Genomic DNA, 21,339 nt, shown 5'->3' on the forward strand with positions numbered 1-21,339 from the left:
TGATAAATTTTGAGTTTGAGAAGCTGATGAGATATCCCAAGAGAAATGTTAGGCAGCTGGCATTGAAGGAGGACCAGAGCTGTGAAGAGGTTTTGATGTATAAATTTAGGAGTCATCTGAAATAGAAATTACTGAAACCAATCAGTTTCTAAACCAATTAGTAAGTATAAAAAGAAGATTCAGGACATTTATGGATCAGGAGGTGGGACAAATATGATGACCCTACAAAGGGAAGTAAAAAGAAACAGTCACCTGGTTACAAGAAAACTAGGAGCTGCCAGATTCACAGAGGCTAGAAAGAAAAGGGTATCCAGAAAGAAGGGTTTAGTCAAGAGTGTAAAAATACTGAAGAGGGAAAATTTCCTTTGTTTAATCATGGAGTTTTTGTTTGTTTGGAGGAAAAGAGAAAGAGTTGAACATAACATTTAATTATTATTATTATTTTTTTTTTTTTAAGTTTCCCCTAGTAGAGAAACTCCCTTGATAAAATTAGATCAACATTTGTTCTACAATTGTCAGAGAGAACTGTCTAGGTCACCAAGAAGCTAAATGACTCAACTGTGGTAGAAGTTAAGTTTTTTGGGTTTTTTTTCCTTGTTTTTATGTAGATTATGACAATGTTAAAAGTAGCATTTTCTATTATTAATAATTGACTACTCTGTAGAAAACAAGTAACCTAAACAAGATTTTAAATTCTAACATGTCCTAAAACTTCAGTGAAATTTTGAACCAATTCTGCAGAAATGTTCTAGTTTCACAATTTTTAAAATAAATATAAAAGTTCACTATGTTCATTATTAATTTTTAAAAAGCTTGAGTTTCATAACTTTGAAAGAAAAAAGAATTCTCTCTTACTTAAACCAGTTCAAGTATTGAACAACCACAAGTCTGACCTTTTCTTAAATAGTTAAAATGCCTAATTAGGAAATCAAAAATAATTAAAAGAATTAATTTTCTTAAAGGAAATTTCTCCTTAGTGAATAAAAACATTAAGATTTAATAATTGAATGGAATAAATATATAATAGAGGGAAGTTAGAGGGCACAAAGAACTCAGTATCAGACTTGGTAATCTGAAAGATGCAAGATCAAATCCTACTTCAGACATTTATGAACACTGTGATTCTGGGCAACTTACTTAATCTTTTTCTGCCTCAGTTTCCTCATCTGTAAAATAAAGACCCTAGTTGTAAGAATTAAATGAAAGTTATAAAGAGCTTGGCAAACCTTAAAGCACTAGAAAAATCTAGTTGTTAACAATCACAAAGTTCTTTAAATGTCCCACTAGAGACTTGTTCTTAAATGTATTGTCCTTTACTCCAACCCTATTTACCAATATCTGCCTCTTTCTAGTCTAGCCATGACACAAACCTTTTACAAAGATAAAAAAAATTACCAGCTTTAACACTTGATTAAAAAGCAACTCAAAAAAAAAAAAAAAAAAAAAAAAAAGCAACTCAAATGGAAACACAAAAATATCTTGTTGACATTTTAATCACAGGCAGTGTGTCAAGGTACACAGAGAACCGTCCTTAAAGTTAGAAGTCTTGGCTCAGAACTGCCTCTGATTATATGTAACCTTTGGCAATCCACATAACCTCTTGGTGGCTTAAGAATACACATTGCAGGGAAGATGCCAATCTACACTGACATAAGGAATTTCAATATCAATGTCTAGTCCCTATCCTTGTTAACAAAATACACTAGAACCTTTTTATAACTGCATCCTAAGTATTAGTGCCCATGGTGTTTGGGAGGGTAATGAATTAAATGATTTAACCTACACTATATCCAAATGCACAGTATATAACAAGAGATGACTAGTATAATTCATATATTGTAAAAGATAAATTAAGTAGATACACTGACAGAACCTGGTAAAATAAAAATAAATGGAATCATTCTGGAAGGCCTACCCTTTGACTTAATTATACAACTAGCTAGCAGAACCCCAAAGAAAATAAAGGAAAAGCAAAATGTCTTACATATACAAAAATACTTATTTTTTTGTAATGGTTGAGAATTAAAAACTAAGAGGGTGCTTATCAAGTGGGAAACAGTGAAATAAAATGTAAATGTAGTAGAATACAATTGTGCTATAAAAAATAACGAAGAGGAAAATTTCTAAGAAACCTGCAAAGATCAAAATGAATTAACTGTTGTAAAATAAAGTGAACAGAATCAGGAAAACAATTTATAACAACACTATAAAAATGAACAATTTTGAAATATGTGAGCTTTCTGATAAATAACAAACATAATGATCAAATATGATTCTGGCATGATGATAAGAATGCTATCCATGTCCTGACCGGGGAATAAACAAAAATATAAAATGAGACACATTTTTATATAAAGATATATTTATATACATACATTTTATATGATTATACATATTTATTATTATACTATACATTTTTTTTAACTACAAGGAGGGAGATGGTCAGCCAAGAAGCACTTAAGTGCCAGGCCCTGGGCTAAACATTGAGGAATACAAAAAAAGGTTAAAACACATATAACAAGAGTTCAATTACTGACTTGATCCTAACATTCAAAAATTATCTCTGAAACCAATTAAATGTTTCCATATTTCTCATTCCTAAAACATTTTAGCATTAATTTCAGATTTATGTTTTTTATTTTTTTCAGAAGCAAGTGGGGTTAAGTGACTTGCTCAGGGTCACACAGCTAGGAAGTGTTAAGTGTCTGAGACCACATTTGAACTCAGTTCCTCCTGAATTCAGGGCTGATGCACTACTATCCACTGCGCTACCTTGATGCCCCCAGATTAATTAAATATGAGAAAATTTACAAGAAATCTGAAAAACATATCGAGAAAAGATGATGTGGGAGTTATGATTATTCCAGGAAACCAATTATATTTTTTATTCTATATTACTTATTATCATATATCATATAGCTCATCTGAAATCTGATTTCTCAACGATGATTTAAATGAAAATTAAATCCTTACAAGAATAAGAAGCTGTTTTCCTTTCTTATAAGTTCACCACTGTCCTCTAGCTCCAAAGTATTCTTTTTCCAGCATTAGACAGAACAAGAGGAAAAGAATAGAAGCACTGATCTAGAAGGGACCTTTAGCACATGCGGCCAGCTACATGTTTTTCCTCACAAAAGAAAAACCAGGCTCAGCATTCCTACTTTATACAAACAATAAATATCTTTTTCAACAACTGGGTGACCCCTTGTTACCCACAGTTACCAAATATTCATATTACACTGGCTTTTCTAGTTCCTGCCATGAGGGCTCTTATAGGAATGTTGTAGAAAAATCTTCTTGCTATTTAATAAGCAAACATTTTGATAGCATCAAAGTAATTCAAATACTTCAAGAGGTATAATGGCAGTACAATAAAGAGGACAATCCCCCCAATTTTTTTCCAAATTAATTATGGGAATTACAGAGCTTATTTTTTAGAAAATAATTACTCACACCAATCTCGATTAGATCTTTTAGCATATATTTATTCCAAAAAAATCTCTCATCGACCTAGAAAAAGCAAAAAGAAAAAAAAAGTTCAGGGGTCACTTCTCCTTGGTTTGTAATTCAAAAACAAGACAGTTTCACAAAATTGATATAATTTTAAAGTATAACCCTGGTATAACAAGAATGCAGAATCAGAAAGGTCTCGCTTCAAATCCTAACTCTACCTGACCAGCCTGTGGGACCACATGGGGATATTGTTACTGGTGGTACACAGCTCATAGTGAAGTTGTTAGAATGCACTGAGATACTATATAGAAAATATATAGTGGCTGACACTACACAATATCAATTATTACCATTATTATTGTAATCAGGAGCAGGTACTTACGTTTTGCCAAAGTGGTAAGTTTTTGTTCTCACAAATACTTTGCCTTTGCACTGAGTTGGTCAAGTCATAAGTTAAACTATAATAAAAAGATTCTGAATCCATGAACATTTTTAATAACTCTTCCAGTAATCTCCTTTCTAATTTCTCCTTTTCTTTACTCTCCTTCACCTATAAAGCAAAATGAAGTAGAATTTTCATCCAGCATTTATAATTTTTAAAAAATGAGGCAGCCTGGCATAGGAGATGAGCGGTGGCCTTGGAACCATCAAGACCCCCGGTCAATTACTGCCCCTGACATACTTGCAGGGTAACCCTGGGCAAAACATATTGTATATAATATATATACTATATACTTTACAGCATATAACCTCTAAGTATTCTGGATAATTCTCAAAGGCTTTACAGATTTGCAGAGAAGTGTCAATCTGTATCGGAAGAATGAAATTTTCTCATGTGAAAGTTCCCTATACCAATAAAACCACAGTTCCAGTCCCTATTCTACTTATAGAAAAGAATTATAAAAAAATGTTAAAATAGAACAAATCTATTTTTGAACACAATTGCATTAAATTACCTTATAACATAAATCAAGTAAACTGATTACAAAACCTAAATAAATTAAGGCAACTCCTTACCTTCTTTTTATTGGGAACAGATACATTTGATTTAATATGAGTAAATGTCTTAAGTAGAAATTTTGAGTCATCGGGAGATTGCGTAATCTTCTCTGGTTTGTTAATTCCAAAATGGTGCTTCTTACAGAGCTGAATGATTAAAAATAAAATTCATTGTTTATGATGAATATTTAAATCAAGAATTAAAATAAAACTAAGATTCCTAGTGAATTCTGATGCCCAAATTTTAAAGGATTAGCAAGGAGACTAATTAAACATAGATTTTGAAATTTGGCAATTGCAAAACAGAAAATAATAATAAACTAATTTATTTGTTAATAAATATTTTTCAATTTCACGTGAATTTCCATTTTATGAATTTCAAATCATAATGTCATTATTACGACAAGCATTCTCTTCATCAGGAACTGCAAGCTACTGAATGTCATTCTAGTATCATTTTCATTTGATTCTAGTATTTTCATCTATCTTTTAAAAATCATATAAATATATTAAGTAAATAAATTCCCAGATATTTGATAGTTTCTATCATTGTAAATGAAGTTTCCTATTTTAAAATTATTTTGTTCATTTTCCAGTATGGAAAACTATGAGCTCCTTTACTTCACATATCCATCAGTTGCCAAATAGTGTTATTTTACAACCCTTCCATCTACTCACACACCTATCCATAGTTTAAGCCCTCATTCCTTTCACCTTGATTACTGCAAAAATCTTCTAATTTTCAAAGTGTATAATTATACATACATGTACACATGTGTATAATATGTGTATATAGTAGTATTTCTATTTATCCTATATTTTTTCCATTTAAATTTTTTTTATTTTAAAGCTTTTTATTTTGAAAACATATGCATAGATAATTTTTAACATTCACCTTTGAAAAACCTTGAATTTCAGTTTTTTTCTCCCTCCCTTTTCCCTACTCCCTTCCCTAGATGGCAAACAATCCAATATATGTTAAATATTATACTGCATATAGTTTTATGTGTACTTATCATGGTCCCATTCTAATATAATAAGCTCATTCTGAGTAGGGATGGATTCATTTTGTGTGTCTGTGTCCCCAGCATCTAACACACTACCTGGTACATTGTAAGTGCTTAATAAAAACTTACTGAATGAATAATTTCCGAATTCATTTGTTTCATTTTTTATTACTAAGCCAGATGATCTTAATACCTGATAGAATATAAGCATCTTGAGGGCAAGAGCCGTTTCTTATTTGTCTCTGTTTATCTTAGCCTGCTCTGTACACAGTGGGGTTTTTTGTTTGTTTGTTTGTTTGTTTTGCTGAGGCAATTGGGGTTAAGTGACTTGCCCAGGGTCACATAGTGTTGTGTCTAAGGTCACATTTAAACTCAGGTCCTCCTGACTTCAGAGCTGGTACTCTATCCACTGGACCACCTAGCTGTCCCTATTACACAGTACTTTTTTTAAAAAGCTGTTTGATATCATCTGCACACAATAACTTAATGAATTCTTTACATTCAATGTTAACCTTGCTAGCATCTTAGCCAATCTGACAGGTGTGTAGTGGTATCTCAAAGTTGTCTTAATTTGCATTTCTCTGATCAATGAGTGATTTGGAACACTCTTTCATATGAGTAGAAATAGTTTCAATTTCATCATCTGAAAATTGTCTGTTCATATCCTTTGACCATTTATCAATTGGAGAGTGGCTTGATTTCTTATAAATTAGAGTCAATTCTCTGTATATTTTAGAGATGAGGCCTTTATCAGAACCTTTAATTGTAAAAATGTTTTCCCAATTTGTTACTTCCCTTCTAATCTTGTTTGCATTAGTTTTGTTTGTACAAAAGCTTTTTAATTTCATGTAATCAAAATCTTCTATTTTGTGATCAATAATGATCTCTAGTTCTCCTTTGGTCACAAATTCCTTCTTCCTCCACAAGTCTGAGAGGTAAACTATCCTATGTTCCTCTAATTTATTTACGATCTTGTTCTTTATGCCTAAAACATGGACCCATTTTAATCTTATCTTGGTATGTCGTCTTAAATGTGGGTCCATGCCTAGTTTCTGCCATACTAATTTCCAGTTTTCCCAGCAGTTTTTGTCAAATAATGAATTCCTTTCCTAAAAGTTGGGATCTTTGAGTTTGTCAAACACTAGATTGCTATAGTTATTCACTATTTTGTCCTGTGAACCTAACCCATTCCACTGATTAACTAGTCTATTTCTTAGCCAATACCAAATGGTTTTGGTGACTGCTGCTTTATAATATAGTTTTAGGTACAGCTAGGCCACTTTCATTTGATTTTTTTTTTCCATTAATTCCCCTGAAATTCTCGACCTTTTGTTCTTCCATATGAATTTTGCTGTGATTTTTTCTAGGTCATTATGTAATACTGTTTCAAAAAAACAAGCAGAAAGCTCACTTGGAAGTCTCAGAATGAGTAGCCTGGAAGTCATAGGAAATAGCACTGAGGAGCCAGAGAGGGCCCAAAAGACTCAGCTCCCTAAAATTCAAATATCCCTTTCTTTCCCTAAACTGAAAGATGAAGATCTGAAGAACCCAAGGTAAGGTCAAGCAAGGCTGACCACCTGACTCAAAGGCACAGAAAAAGACAGAACTGAACCTAGCACAAAGTTCTAATTCACAAACTAAAGCTGAAAAGATGAATAAATGAAACATCATCCTGAATAAAAAAATTACTGAGAATCTAATGTCCTAACAATCTAAAGCTAGAGAATCAATGATGAAAAATGTGTGGTATTGTGAAAAATGATTCCCCCACAAAACCTACATGGATAACTAGAAGAAATTAAGCAACAGCTAAAAAACAAAATAAAGGTTCCAGAGGGGGAAAAAAGGGGCGAAAGAAAAAAGCAGTTCAGAAGAAAAAGTAGAACAGAATGTCAAGAATTAGAATAGCCCAACAGACATCAATAAAAGTTTTTAAAAATCAGAACAAAATCAAAACACTGAAAAATACAAGAAAATATAAGATGTGTTACATTAAAAAAAAAAAAAATCAGAGAAAACACTGAAAACCATGATTAAAAAAATATACATCTTGACATGGCATTTTAAGAAATCATTAATAAAACTGCCTACATCTATTAGAATCAGACATCAACATAAAGAAAGTAGACAAGAACCCTAAAAGGAAAAGTCACAGTATCACAGCCAAAATCCTGAGCTCAAAGAAAAATAATGCAAGTATTCAAGGATTTCAAGTGACAAAAAATCATATTTCAGATCATTTGAGAAAGATCCAGTAGTCTTTGTTTAAAAGCAGAGGGTATCATTTCTCTTTTAGGTGGATAGCACACTTCATCTCTGGTCCTCTGCAACTGTATGTAGTTGGTTACTGTACTGAATAGACTTTAAGTCTTTCAAAGTTGACATTACAATGTTGTAATTGTAATTGTAAATTGTACTCCCTTATTTTCCCCCTCTATTCCCTCACCTAGATGTTTAAGCCCTATTTTCAAGAAGAATGGACAAAACAGTCTAATAGCAAGAACTGCTGTAGGGATCAATTTCCTTCCTTCCTCTTTCCCTCCTTCCTTTCCTTCCTTCCTTCCTCCCTCCTTTCTTTCTTTCCTTCATTTATTTATTTATTTGTTGAGGGAATTGGGGTTAAGCACACAGCTAGGAAGTGTTAAGTGTCTGAGATCAGATTTTAACTCAGGTCCTCCTGACTTCAGAGCTGGTGTTCTATCCACTGTGCCACCTAGCTGCCCCAGGGGTCAATTTTCAAAAAGAAAAATAACAGAATGGTTCTATATAATTTTTCCAGGAAACAAGATTGAAAGCCAGGGAAGTAGAATATTTCTTAGGATCCTTTTTATCATTCTTTTTGACTAAAAATGGCCCACAGAGATTACAATTTTTTAAAAACACTAAACAACTAATGACAATTGTGTAAAATCAAATTCCCTTTCCAGAAGCTGAGCCAATTCTATATGGAAGATCCTTAATTTTTTATTATAGCTTTCATACACATACCTTTAAAAAAGAAAAAGAAAAGGAGAACAAAGAAAATTACGTATTACTATCTTTAAATCTACAAGTTTATAACCAAGATTAAGAACTAATAATTTTCCTCATTAAAAAAAGTTTTACCTTAAAGATGACATGTATCTTTAGCTATGTAAAGCTAGAATTTTAAAATGGATGTCTAATGGGAAACCAAATAAGAAAAATGATGCTTGCTATCTATTAAGGCAATGGAATACAGCAAACAGGATATGCAGAAGTGGAATATAAGCCTATGAAACTTTAAAGAACTATTCTAAACAGTGAGAACATCTGTGCTCTCATTTCTACTATCATTACAGATTCTTTATTTCAACTTAGAGAAATTAAAAATTGCAGGCAGAAAAAAAGAAGATGAAAACACAGTTTTAACAGCCCAATATAGTGGGCAAAGGATAGGCAACTGAATGTTAAAATAAACTATTTTCACATGGAAATAGACTTACTATTGCTTTAACTCTAGGCCTAGAGTCTTTCTACACTCCAGTTCATCCTGCACTCAGCTGACAAAGTGTTCCTTCCTTAAGCTCAGGTCTGACTATATTACCCCCTAAAGTCAAAAAAATTCCACTGGCTCCCTATTGATCAAATATATATTTTTTATATTTTAATAATAGTTTTTATTTACCAAATATATGCATGGATAATTTTACAACATTGACAATTCCCAAGCCTTTTGTTATAATTTTTCCCCTCCTTTCTTTCCCCTCCCCATGGCAGGTTGACCAATACATATTAAATATGTTGGAATATAAATTAAATACAATATATGTATACATGTCCAAACAGTTGGTTTGTTGTACAAAAAGAATCAGACTTTGAAATAGTGTACAATTAGCCTGTGAAAGAAATCAAAAATGCAGGTGGATAAAATTAGAGGGATTGGGAATTCTATGTAGTGGTTCATAGTCATCTCCCAGAGTTCTTTCGCCGGGTGTAGCTGGTTCAGTTCATTACTGCTCTATTGGAACTGATTTGGTTCATCTCATTGTTGAAAATGGCCACATCCATCAGAATTGATCATTATATAGTATCCAAGATCAAATATTAAAAGCCTTCACAATTTGGCCCCATTCCTGCCTTTCCAGTCTTTGTACAATTTACTGTCTTCCATGTATTCTATGGCTCAATGGCATGGGCCTTCTTGCTGTTCTTCACACATGACACTTCAAAAATACTTGCTGGCAACATGTCTCACATGCTAAAATGCTCTCCCCTTCCTCATCTCTCCTTCCCAGCTTCCCTGGTTCTTTTCAGGTATCAGCTGAGGTCTTAGCTTCTGCAACAACCCTTTCCTGGTTCTTTTTAACTCTGGTGCCTTCCAGAAACACCCTCTTTGTGTAATTTGCATGCTGTTACCCCCATTAAACTGTGAACTTCCTGAGAGACAGACTGTGTTTTTGCTTTTCTTTGTTTTCCCCACTCTTAGCACAGTACCTAATATACAACAGGCACTTAATAGATGCTAGATAATATAAAGAAAAAAGAACACCAAAGTGTAGCAGAGTAACTTTCATATTTAAGGTTTTCTTAGAGATATGGTGTGGAGCACTTATATGCGAATAAGCACCAAAAATAATGAGAATGAAAAGAGTAATAGTAAGAAAAGGAAATCAAACTAATCAATTTATAATATTACAGCTTATTGGATTTTAAAATAAGTGCCTCGTCACAATTTGGTGTAGTTAACAGGTCTGCCAAGGAGCTAGGTTCTGTATTCTGATCCTGTCTCTGGCCTATCCTTGCCCAGGGGCTCTGAGCAAGTTACTCCACCTCCCAGTGATCCCAGAAGCTCTGCAAAAGTAAAAGGTGCAGAAACATGACCACCCCATACTGTCAAAGAGAATGTCCTCATCAGGGAGATCCCATAACTGATGAAATCACAGGTCTGGAGAAAATAAAAATCAAATTGCTATAATTTCTTTCCTCAAAAACAATCAAGTCATCAATTATTAGACTTATCACAAAGAAAACAGGCTCAAGAATAATGAAAGTGAGATATCTATAAAATGTTCCTAAGAGACCCTTCAAACTGTATCATGAGAACATTTGACTAAATAGCCCCATGTGATTATTTATTTACTTTATAGTATACACGCTTTCAATAATGTCTCCATTGAAATCTAGAAGAAGATAACAAAATGTATGGCCTTTTATTGGAAAATAATTAACCCTTGATTATTTAGGGGCTCATTATCCAATCCATTAGCTTCTTTTCTTCTTTGTTCTTAAGCATCATTATAAAAAAATTATCATTGTGGGGAAAGGGAGGAAGCTAAGAGGCTGAAATTAAAATGGTTTAGTTCTGAATCATTAAAATGTCTCCTAAAGTGATCTGGGTATGAAGTTACTTCTTAAAATACGAAGTGGAGATAATTTCCTTTATCTGTGCTCCTCTTTGTCCTCTATTAGTTTGGATAATTAAGAGTAGCTTCTTAAACCTCATTAACAAATACCATAATCTTCAGAAGCCTGATAACACAGTATACTGTAAAGGATACTGAACAGTGTTGCTTGGAAAAAAAACACTTTCTAATCTGTAATTGAAAGCAATATCTTTTCCATTTAACTAGCTGAAGTACTTTCCTTATTAAGTAAATAACAAAAGAAATATTCAAACTTTTTACGATATTCTCGAAATTTGTAAAAACTTCCTTATAAAAATGTTTTTTGTCATGTGCATATCCCTAGCAGTGTTACTACTGGGCTTATATCCCAAACAGATCATAAAGGAAGGAAAGGGATCCATATGTACAAAAGTGTTTGCCTTTTTTGTAGTGGCAAGAAACTGGAAACCAAGTGGATGCCCATCAGTTGGAGAATGGCTGAATAAGTTATGGAATATGAATGTTATGGAGTATTAGTATTCTATAAGAAACAATCAGTAGGATGATTTCAGAAAGGCCTGGAAGGGCTTACATGAACTGATGCTGACTGAAATGAGCAGAACCAGGAGATCGTTATACACAGGAACAACAAAATCATACGGCAATCAATTCTGATGAACATGGTTCTTTCTTTTTTTCCCCCCTTTTCTTTCTGAGGCTGGGGTTAAGTGACTTGCCCAGGGTCACACAGCTAGGAAGTGTTAAGTGTCTGAGATCAGATTTGAACTCGGGTCCTCCTGAATTCAAGGCTTGGTGCTCTATCCATTGCGCCACTTAGCTGCCCCCATGACTCTTTTCAACAATGAACTGATTCAGGCCAGTTCCAATGGTTTTGTGATGAAGAAAGCCATCTACACTCAGAGAGAGAACTGTGGAAACTGAGTGTGAATCACAACATAGTAGTTTCACTCTTTTTGTTGTTGTTTGCTAGCATTTGGTTTCTTGCTCATTTTTTTCCTTTTTGATCTGATTTTTTTTGGTACGAATTAATTGTATAAATATGTATACATATATTGGATTTAACATATTTTAATATATGTAAACATATATTGGATTACTTGACATCAGGGGGAGGGGTTGTGGGGAATGAAGGGAAATTTTGGAACACAAGGTTTTGCAAGAGTCAATGTTGAAAAATTATCTATCCTTATGTTTTGAAAATAAAAACCTTTAATAAAAAAATAATTTTTTTTTGTGTTGCATTGTACTTTAAATAATGGTCAGATGGGAGGCTCAAAAAAGTGTCAAATTTGTGACTAATAAATAGTTAAGGAACCCGAGTAAGAAAGTAAAAGTAGGAGGCAACCAGATATCTCTTTAAGGGCAGTAGATGGCACAGTGTTTACAGCATCAGCCCTGAAGTCAGGAGGACCTGAATTCAAATATGACCTCAGACAGTTAACATGTCCTAACTGTGTGCCCCTGAGCAAGTCAGTTAACCCCAAATGCCTCAGGAAAAAAAAAAAGTAAAAGTAGAGCCTACATATAAGCTTTTCCTAATCAGGAACTACTTCTTGTTTTTTTTTTTGTTAGGGGTTTTTGAGAGGCAATTGGGTAAGTGACTTGCCCAAGATCACACAGCTAAGAAGTATTGTGTCTGAGGCTGGAGTCCTCCTGACTCCAGGGTTAGTATTCTATCCACTGTGCCATCTACCTACCCCTAAAGAGACACTTCTTAGGCCTCTAAATGGTAGGATAATGAAAAAGTCACAGTTACTCATTGGGGAGTACAAAGAGAGTAGCCCAACACAAATTTCACCCCACCAAGGAATTTTCACATATACTTCCCAAGAAACCTTGGCTCTAATAAAGGCATTCTTCCCAGGAAAAACAGAATGAAAGATGTCAGCATGAGTAGACCTGAAGAATTACTTATTAAAACTCTGGAGGTGTACTCAAAGTTATTATCTATTATTACATCTAAGGCTATGACAAGGTTAGGTCCTAACCCCACTACATTCAAACTCAAGCTGTATTTCCAGGTCACAATCTCAAACCCTAGTTCTTCCTTCCAGGGACCCTTAAAAGATAAAAAGCTCAAACTGTCATGAGAATATTGACTGGATAGCTCTGTCTTATAGTTACTTAAGTTATTCAATTTGTAGTTAGCAATAACAAATTCTGATAACACAAAAGAATAACAAAAAAATCATTAAGAGTAAAAGTAGAAACATCCTTAGATCACTCTCATTTAAATTTAAAGTTGGTTTATTAATAAGACACTGAAGATCTTTGAGCTGAGCCTAAAACATGTAAACTTTATCAAGCTTGGTTTGTTTCTTAATTTTTATAAGTTTGTTCTTAACACTCAAATCACAATCCATTCAGGCCTTGTCATACTATAAGATTCTCCCATAAATCTTTCATAGAGTAGCTACTCAATGTTAGAGGATAAAATTTTCTAGTTGTTATACAGTTAGTTCCTAGAAGACAACCCTTATATAATTTTTTTGAATACAGTTCATCACTGAAAACATTAAAGTCTATTTACAACTACCACACACCTCTCTTTTGGGATATCTTCAGTTATAATTCTTAAGAAATTGTGTTGAACATGTAAAATGTATGGGATTGCCTGTCATCGGGGGGAGGGAGTGAAGGGAAGGGGGGATAATTTGAAAAAATGAATACAAGGGATATTATAAAAAAAAAATTACTCATGCATATATACTGTGGAAAAAAAATTCTTAAAAAAAAAAAAAAGTCAATTATAATACCCTTCAGAAGTTGAAAGCAAATTACAAGTCTCACTTCAAAATATGAAAAACACTCAGTGGAAATAAAAATAAATCAATAGAAAAAAAAAAAGAAATTGTGTTGAATATTCACAAATACATAATATCGCAAGAGAAATTACTATGTCACAGGGAACAGCTTGGTAAAGCCCTACACAATTTCCCAAACAAAATCCAGGCAGCTCTCTTGACCATATTCAATTCTAGGCCCAGTTCACTGCACAGAAATAGTTACTTAATATAGGTACTAAAAAAAATAAATAAGTGTACTGATAATTTAGTTGCATGTTATTAACTAGATAATTACTTTTTTTTTTTTTTTTCCTTTGGCTGAGGCAATTGGAGATTAAGTGACTTGTCAGGGTCACATGGCTAAGAAATGTTAAGTGTCTGAGGCCAGATTTGAATTCAGGTCCTCCTGACTTCAGGGCTGATGCTCTATCCACTGCACCACCTAGCTACTGCCAATTACCTTTTTTTTTTTTTAAATGATTTTTTTCCCCCCATAGAAAGTTATGCTATTCTCTTGAATAAGTCTATAGAAAGACAGGAAAAGCTCATTTTTTTCCCTTCCAGTTTCATGTGACTTTTGTGAGTCATAATCAATTTTGTATTACTGCATTTAACTAATTATAATTAAGCTAAAGTTCCAGACCCCGCCCCTTCCCATGCAGGTTTGATCTTACCTCAAGCTCAAGATCTTGAGGTTCCATTTCAGAAAGTGATAATACAGCAATTTTGGTAATTTTGCAGACCTCATGGTCTCCAGGAAGCTTTCCTATCAAGGCTTTCTGACGAATTAAAATAAGCCACCATGGGAGATCTGAAAAAGAAAAATAATACCCCCCCCTTGGTATTTATATAGAGCTATTATCCTTGAAAACTGAGGAGCTTTATCAAAAAAATCTCATTTATAATATTCCTCAAAAAAAAGATTAAAAAGTTAAGGACAAAGTTTAAGTTGAAACAAAAGAACTTGCTTTAGAAGCATGGCTACTCTGATCTTTGCAAACAATTTTTACCTTTCATTTTAAAAAATTAAGATTAAATTAGAAGTATCCTAGTATAGAGCATAAGAATGTGTTAGCTAATGAGATGGTGTGACAATTTTTTTTAAAAAGAAGATTTCTTTCTAAATAACCAGTAGATATAACATGAAACAGTGGGATACAATGGAAAGAGAGCTGGATTTGAAGTCAGAGGCCCTAGATTTGAATCATTTCTCTGCCTTTTACTGCCTGTGTAACCATGGACAAGTTTTTCTGGGCCTCATTTACCTCATCTATAAAGATTTTTAACTAAATGATTACTGAGGTCTTTTCTAGCTCTAAACAAATCCTATCAACAGCTGAAACAAATGGTACTTTAAGAATTTTTTACCAATATGAATATGTACTGCCTGATTTATTTTCTACATGAAAAAAAAAGTTAGGTTAGGAAAAATAGTTGCAAAAAAAAATCTTTATTTTCCCATTTTTTCCTAAGTATCATAATCTTTAGGGAAGATTTAAAGGTTGAATTTTTTTAAATGAATACTTCCCTTCATACCATTCCCCTGAAGATCAGTGGAGAGGGGAAATTTTCATCTGAGTTTCCATTACCCTTATTGCCATTTAAGGACTGACATGATTAATTTATTCTTTATCATAAATATTTGTTGATAATCTACCTTATACTGTGGATACAAAAAAAAAAATACAAGTAAGAATTTATCATTTTCAAAAGCCATGGTAGCTACATGGTAGCTTTCTCTCTACTCTTTCCCCAATCTTCAAATACATCCCCCCCGCCCAATCCCAATGACCAGACCTCATGGGGGCAGAAGGAAGCAAAGCAACATGTCTGCTTAAATTGCTTAGATGAACCTGGACTTATCATTAGAAGTCTTCCAATAAGATAGAAGAACACATAGCTGGACCCTCTGCCCTGCCATTGTGTATTCAAGGCCTTTTGGGTTACCATCTGTCCTACTGCTATGCCTGCCAGCCTTTAAGATACTGCCATCTGATCTGCCCCACTGATGTAACCTAAACATCCCTGGTCTTGCCATTTCCCCCCTTTAGTACAGTAGCATTTTTGGACTTTTCAGCCTTTCTCCCGACTATGCAACTGAACAACCTTGTATGTGCCATTTCCTTCAATTTGACTGAGTTCCTTGAGAGCAGAGACTGTTTTGTTTTTTTCTGTTTGTTGTTCCTAGCATTTAGCACAGTGTTTGGGACATCGTAAGTGCTTACTAAACATTTTTTCATCCACTCATTAATACTTTTGAGGGTCTACTATGTATAAGACACTGGAAAAACAACAACAAAAAACTGAATTCTAATTCATATAAAAACATTCATGGAATTTGAGATTTAAAAGACCTGAACCTGAATTCCAGCCTTGCTACTTACTACCTGCTTAACACTGAGCAAATTCTTACCTTTCCTCAACCTCAGTTTATTCATCTGTGAAAGGAACAAGTTAGCCTAGATCCATATTTAAATATACAACTATGTTAGTGATTAGTAAAACAAACCATACCTTCAAAGTGTGTGGCCTGCATAACGATGGGGCAATTCATAGTTTTTGAGCAAATCAACTAAACCCATATACTTTGATGAAAATAGATGTCAACTTCATGTATCTATATATAAAGTATATTGTACAAATAAACCAAGCAACTGTCATACTAATACTAAAGTGGAAAAAAAAATTTTAATGTAGTTTGTGTGTTATACTAATGATGGAATTATGGATGGATCCAGTAGGAAAACTAAACATTTTATTTTGGCTACATCTTATTTTCTATAATAGTTGTTATACTTAATGTTAGGATATCCTCAGTTCCAAATCCCTTTAAACATTTTTTTAAACCTTTATCTTCTATTTTTTTTAACTTAATTTTGCTATTCTGTTTTTTTGCAAATCGAAAAAGGCAATTGTTCATTTGTTCTTTAAATTATCTACAGATATGGGATTGCCTGTCATCGGAGGGAGGGAATAGAGGGAGGGGGGGATAATTTGGAAAAATGAATACAAGGGATAATATTATAAAAAAATATATATATATAATAAAAAATTTAAAAAAAATTATCTACAGATATATTCTTATTAAAACATTTTAATTTCATATTTCAAGTAAAAAGAGTAATTATATAAACAAAATTATATGAAACTGTTAAGTAACTCCACTAATGATAGCAGACACAAATATGACAGTCCTCACTTTGAAACTGAATAATCATGAGTAAGCTGAAAACAGGTATAAAGATTTAAACATTTTTTAAGAGTTCTATTATAGCAGAGAAGGGAAAACTAAAATGCACTCTTTGTCAAAAGCAAGGGTTATGTTAGGATAGTCTATTAAAACTTAAAAATACGTTACTGGGATAGTTTTGAGAATAGCCAAAAGTTATCCAACGGAACAAAACTGGAAATTTTTGCCTGAACACTGAGATACTTCTAAGAAATTTCATTAGGCAGTAAAATAATTTAAAGGAGATGATGGAATCTGTTGTCATAAGTATTCTGTCTTTGAGAGCAGGGTAAGAAGATGAAAGGAAGAGAACATGCAAAGCCTAATTTTTTAAACTGATGCAGTTCAGACAAAAAAAAATCACAATATCCATAAAATTATAAATATTCATAACTTATGATTCTACAAATAAAATTAATTAAAGTACTAGTTTGGGCAAAGGAACTAACTTACATAATTCCACAGAAAAGAGATATTTCTTTCTAAACTATAACCACTAAATTAAAATTTGAGTAATAGCTTTAGACATTAAAAATCTTAACACTGGAGTCCTAATAAAAATAATAATGCTATTATATTTTAGAAAATAAGAATTTTATAATCTCAGACCCAAAAGTAAAAAGGTAAAAAACAAAATCCTTACACAGCAAGATAAAAAAACAAATCAGGAAGGGATTACTCTGAAAAGCATGACCTGAAAGGCCAGCTAGAATAATAGCAAAGGAAGAATTTTAATTGTATACCATATAAGAAATGACTCACTAATGAAGTGATATGAGAGAGAAAGATTTTCATTATTTCCCATCTGGCTATTCTCCTAGACTTCATGATCTCCAGAAACTCATCATTCCACAAGATGAAATCAACTTTTAAAACTCATACCTCTACAGCATCCCTGCCTCTGACTGGAGGGAGTTCAAACTAGACAGTGAAGAACTTCTCCCTAGTTCTCTACCTTTTAAGGAAGGTACTGTCTCCTCAAATAATTTCCCACTCTAACTACAAAATGTTGCCATTCCTGAGTTGAGTATTACCACCTCACCTCTGGCTTTGAAACTCTTTTTCCATATGTTGCCTTCCCCCAACATATTGTGAGGTCCTTTAAGGCACACTCTTTCTTATAGCTTTCTTTGTATTTCCAATATTGAGAAAAATATGTGGCACATAGTAGCTATTCAATAAATGATTTGTTAACTATTGACTATTTTTCAGTTTTGAAAGAAAAGGTTTTCTACTCTCATGACAAATCTACAAGGGAGATATTTACAAGGGAGATATTATTTTTACATATCATTTTACAGATTAGAAAATTTAGTTTCAGAGAGATGATATGACTTGTTTTAGATCATATAACTAAGAAGTAAGGGAACTAGAATGTGAGCACAGATCTCTCAGAACCCAAATCCAGCACTTGAGTCATGATGCAGCTCTGCCTTGCAGATCTCTGTGTTTTCATATGAACTACAAGCTCAAAGATATATGATATAGTGTTAGGATTACTAAGTGAGAACTCAGGTTGTCTGGACAGTGACAAGGTGAGAATTCAGGTTTTCTGGACAATTACAAGGTGAGAACTCAGGTTGACTTGATAGAGGGGGCAAGCTCATTGGCTGGGGTGGTTCTTCCCAGAAGCCCTTGCATTATCCCACGCCCATTCTCTGGGAGGATAAAAGAGACAGCACTGGGCCCAGAGAGCAGATCGGCCTGGAGAAGGATAAGAGCTGGAGGAGATTCAGAGCCAGGATTCAAGAAGAAGACTCTACATTGCATCAGGCTTGACGGGGCTCTCTGCAGGAAGGGAAGTCACTTCTAAGGATAAGAATTAACAGCAACTGCCTGGAGACAACGGTTCGCTACAGGAAGAAGAATCTGTCGGAAAGATTTGAGTAGACACAGCAGATCTCTTCCCAGAGAGCGATCCAGCAGCTTCTAGAGACGACAGCTCGTTACAATATAGTAGCCAAAAGATAATGCAATTTTAAACTGCACTGGCAAGCATTCTATCCAAAGGTATAGCCCTCCACTAACCTGGCTTGGTCAGACCAGATTTGCATAATCATATTCAATTCTGGAAGTCGAATCTTAGTATAGGCATTGAGAAGCCTATCCAGAGGAGGATGATCAGAACTGGAAGGGACATCAAGGTCAACCTCTAGGAGGGTGTTCTGAAAGAATGGGGAAATCTAGCTAAAGAGAAGAAAATACCCAACAAAATCAGAGACTTCTCTTCAAGTATCTGAAAGGTTTCCCTTCCCTTGAGATATAAGCCCAGTAGTAGTACTGCTGGGTCAAAGGGTATGCACAGTTTGATAACATTTTGGGCATAATTCCAGATTGTTCTCCAGAATGGTTGGATTCTTTCACAACTCTACCTATAATACATCAGTGTCCCAGTTTTCCCACAGCCCCTCCAACATTCATCATTATTTTTTCCTGTCATCTTAGCCAATCTGACAGGTGTGTGGTGGTATCTCAGAGTTGTCTTAATTTGCATTTCTCTGATCTTTTCTTTTCTTTTTCTGAGGCTGGGGTTAAGTGACTTGCCCAGGGTCACACAGCTAGGAAGTGTTAAGTGTCTGAGACCAGATTTGAACTCGGGTCCTCCTGAATTCAAGGCTGGTGCTCTATCCACTGCGCCACCTAGCTGCCCCTCATTTCTCTGATCAATAGTGATTTGGAACACTCTTTCATGAGTGGAAATAGTTTCAATTTCATCATCTGAAAATTGTGTGTTCATATCCTTTGACCATTTATCAATTGGAGAATGGCTTGATTTCTTATAAATTAAAGTCAACTCTCTGTATATTTTAGAGATGAGGCTTTTTATCAGAACCTTTAACTGTAAAAATGTTTTCCCAATTTATTACTTCCCTTCTAATCTTGTTTGCATTAGTTTTGTTTGTACAAAAGCTTTTTAATTTGATGTAATCAAAATTTTCTATTTTGTGATCAATAATGATCTCTACTTCTCCTTTGGTCACAAATTCCTTTTTCTCCACAAGTCTGAGAGGTAAACTATCCTATGTTCCTCTAATTTATTTATGATCTTGTTCTTTATGCCTAAATCATGGACCCATTTTGATCTTATCTTAGTATGTGGTGTTAAATGTGGGTACATGCCTAGTTTCTGCCATACTAATTTCCAGTTTTCCCAGCAGTTTTTGTCAAATAATGAATTCTTATCCCAAAAGTTGGGATCTTTGGGTTTGTCAAACACTAGATTACTATTTTTATTCACTATCTTGCCCTGTGAACCTAACCTATTCCACTGATCAACTAGTCTATTTCTTAGCCAATACCAAATGGTTTTGGTGACTGCTGCTTTTTAATAGAGTTCTAGATCAGGTACAGCTAGGCCACCTTCATTTGATTTTTTTTTCATTACTTCCCTTGAAATTCTCGACCTTTTGTTCTTCCATATGAATATATGTTCTTTATATATCTTTATAACAGAAATATAGTTCCCAACATTTCTTTTTACCTTTTTAGGTTTCTCTTGAGTTCTATATTTGTAGATCAAACTTTTTGTTTAGTTCCAGTTTTTTCATCAGAAATAGATGAAATTCACTTATTTCATTGAATGTCCATCTTCTTCCCTGGAAAAAAGGCTCATTTTGTTGGTAAGTTATTTTTGGCTGCATACCAAGTTCCTTAGCCTTTCAGAATATCATATTCCAGGTCCTTCCATCCTTTAATGTAGATGCTGCTAGAGCCTGAATAATCCTTATTGTGGCTCTTCTATATCTGAATTGATTTTTCTAGCAACTTGCAGTATTTTTTCCTTCGTCTGATAGTTCTGAAATTTGGCCACTATATTTCTTGGAGTTTTGATTTTAGGGTCCCTTTCAGTAGGTGATTGATGAATTTTTTCACTGTCTATTTTACCCTCTGTTTCTATAATATCTGGGCAGTTCTCTTTGATAATTTCCTAGAAAATAGTGTCCAGGCTCTTTTTTTCATCATAATTTTCAGGAAGTCCAATAATTCTCAGATTATCTCTCCTAGATCTATTTTCCAGATCTGTTGTTTTCCCAAGAAGGTATTTGACATTTTTTTCCATTGTTTCATTTTTTTGGTTTTGTCTCCTCAAATCATTCATTTCCATTTGTTTGATTCTGATTTTTAATGAATTATTTCTTCACTCACTTTTTTTATATCTTTTTCTAATTGTCCAATTGAGTTTTTAAGTGAGTTGTTTTGATCTATAGAATTTTCCATTTTGCCAATTTTATTTTTTAGAGACCTATTTTGTTTTTCCAATTCACTAATTGTTTTTCAAGGATTTGATTTCTTTATCCACTCTGCCTTTAAATGATTTATCCAGACTCTCTTTACAAGCTTCTTTCCTTTTCTCATTTTTCTTCTAGCTCTCTTGTGAGAGCCTTTTTAATTTCTTCTATGAGAGTCTTGTGTATTGAGCACCAGATCATATCTCCCTTTGGGGATTCATCTGGAGAGAGTCTGTTTTTAGTTCCTCAGGGTTTAAAGTCTACTCTCTA

The 21,339-nt window shown here is 33.7% G+C and overlaps 1 protein-coding gene across 2 annotated transcripts in view; it reads right to left on the reverse strand.

The window, feature by feature from the left end:
- INPP5F (inositol polyphosphate-5-phosphatase F) overlaps nt 1-21,339 on the reverse strand; it is an 88,080-nt gene that overhangs the window by 36,893 nt on the left and 29,848 nt on the right. The window contains exons 3-6 of one of the 2 annotated variants that reach the window (XM_074286847.1): nt 14,286-14,422; nt 4,471-4,599; nt 3,836-4,003; nt 3,454-3,510 (exon numbers count right to left, since the gene is read on the reverse strand). In XM_074286847.1, the coding sequence (XP_074142948.1) occupies nt 3,454-3,510; nt 3,836-4,003; nt 4,471-4,599; nt 14,286-14,422 (491 nt within the window). The remainder of the gene's footprint in view (nt 1-3,453; nt 3,511-3,835; nt 4,004-4,470; nt 4,600-14,285; nt 14,423-21,339) is intronic. The other variant, XM_074286848.1, reaches the window with a different exon arrangement.

The sequence above is a fragment of the Sminthopsis crassicaudata genome, chromosome 2 (genome assembly GCF_048593235.1).
Source record: "Sminthopsis crassicaudata isolate SCR6 chromosome 2, ASM4859323v1, whole genome shotgun sequence".
In the NCBI taxonomy this organism is placed as follows: domain Eukaryota; kingdom Metazoa; phylum Chordata; class Mammalia; order Dasyuromorphia; family Dasyuridae; genus Sminthopsis; species Sminthopsis crassicaudata.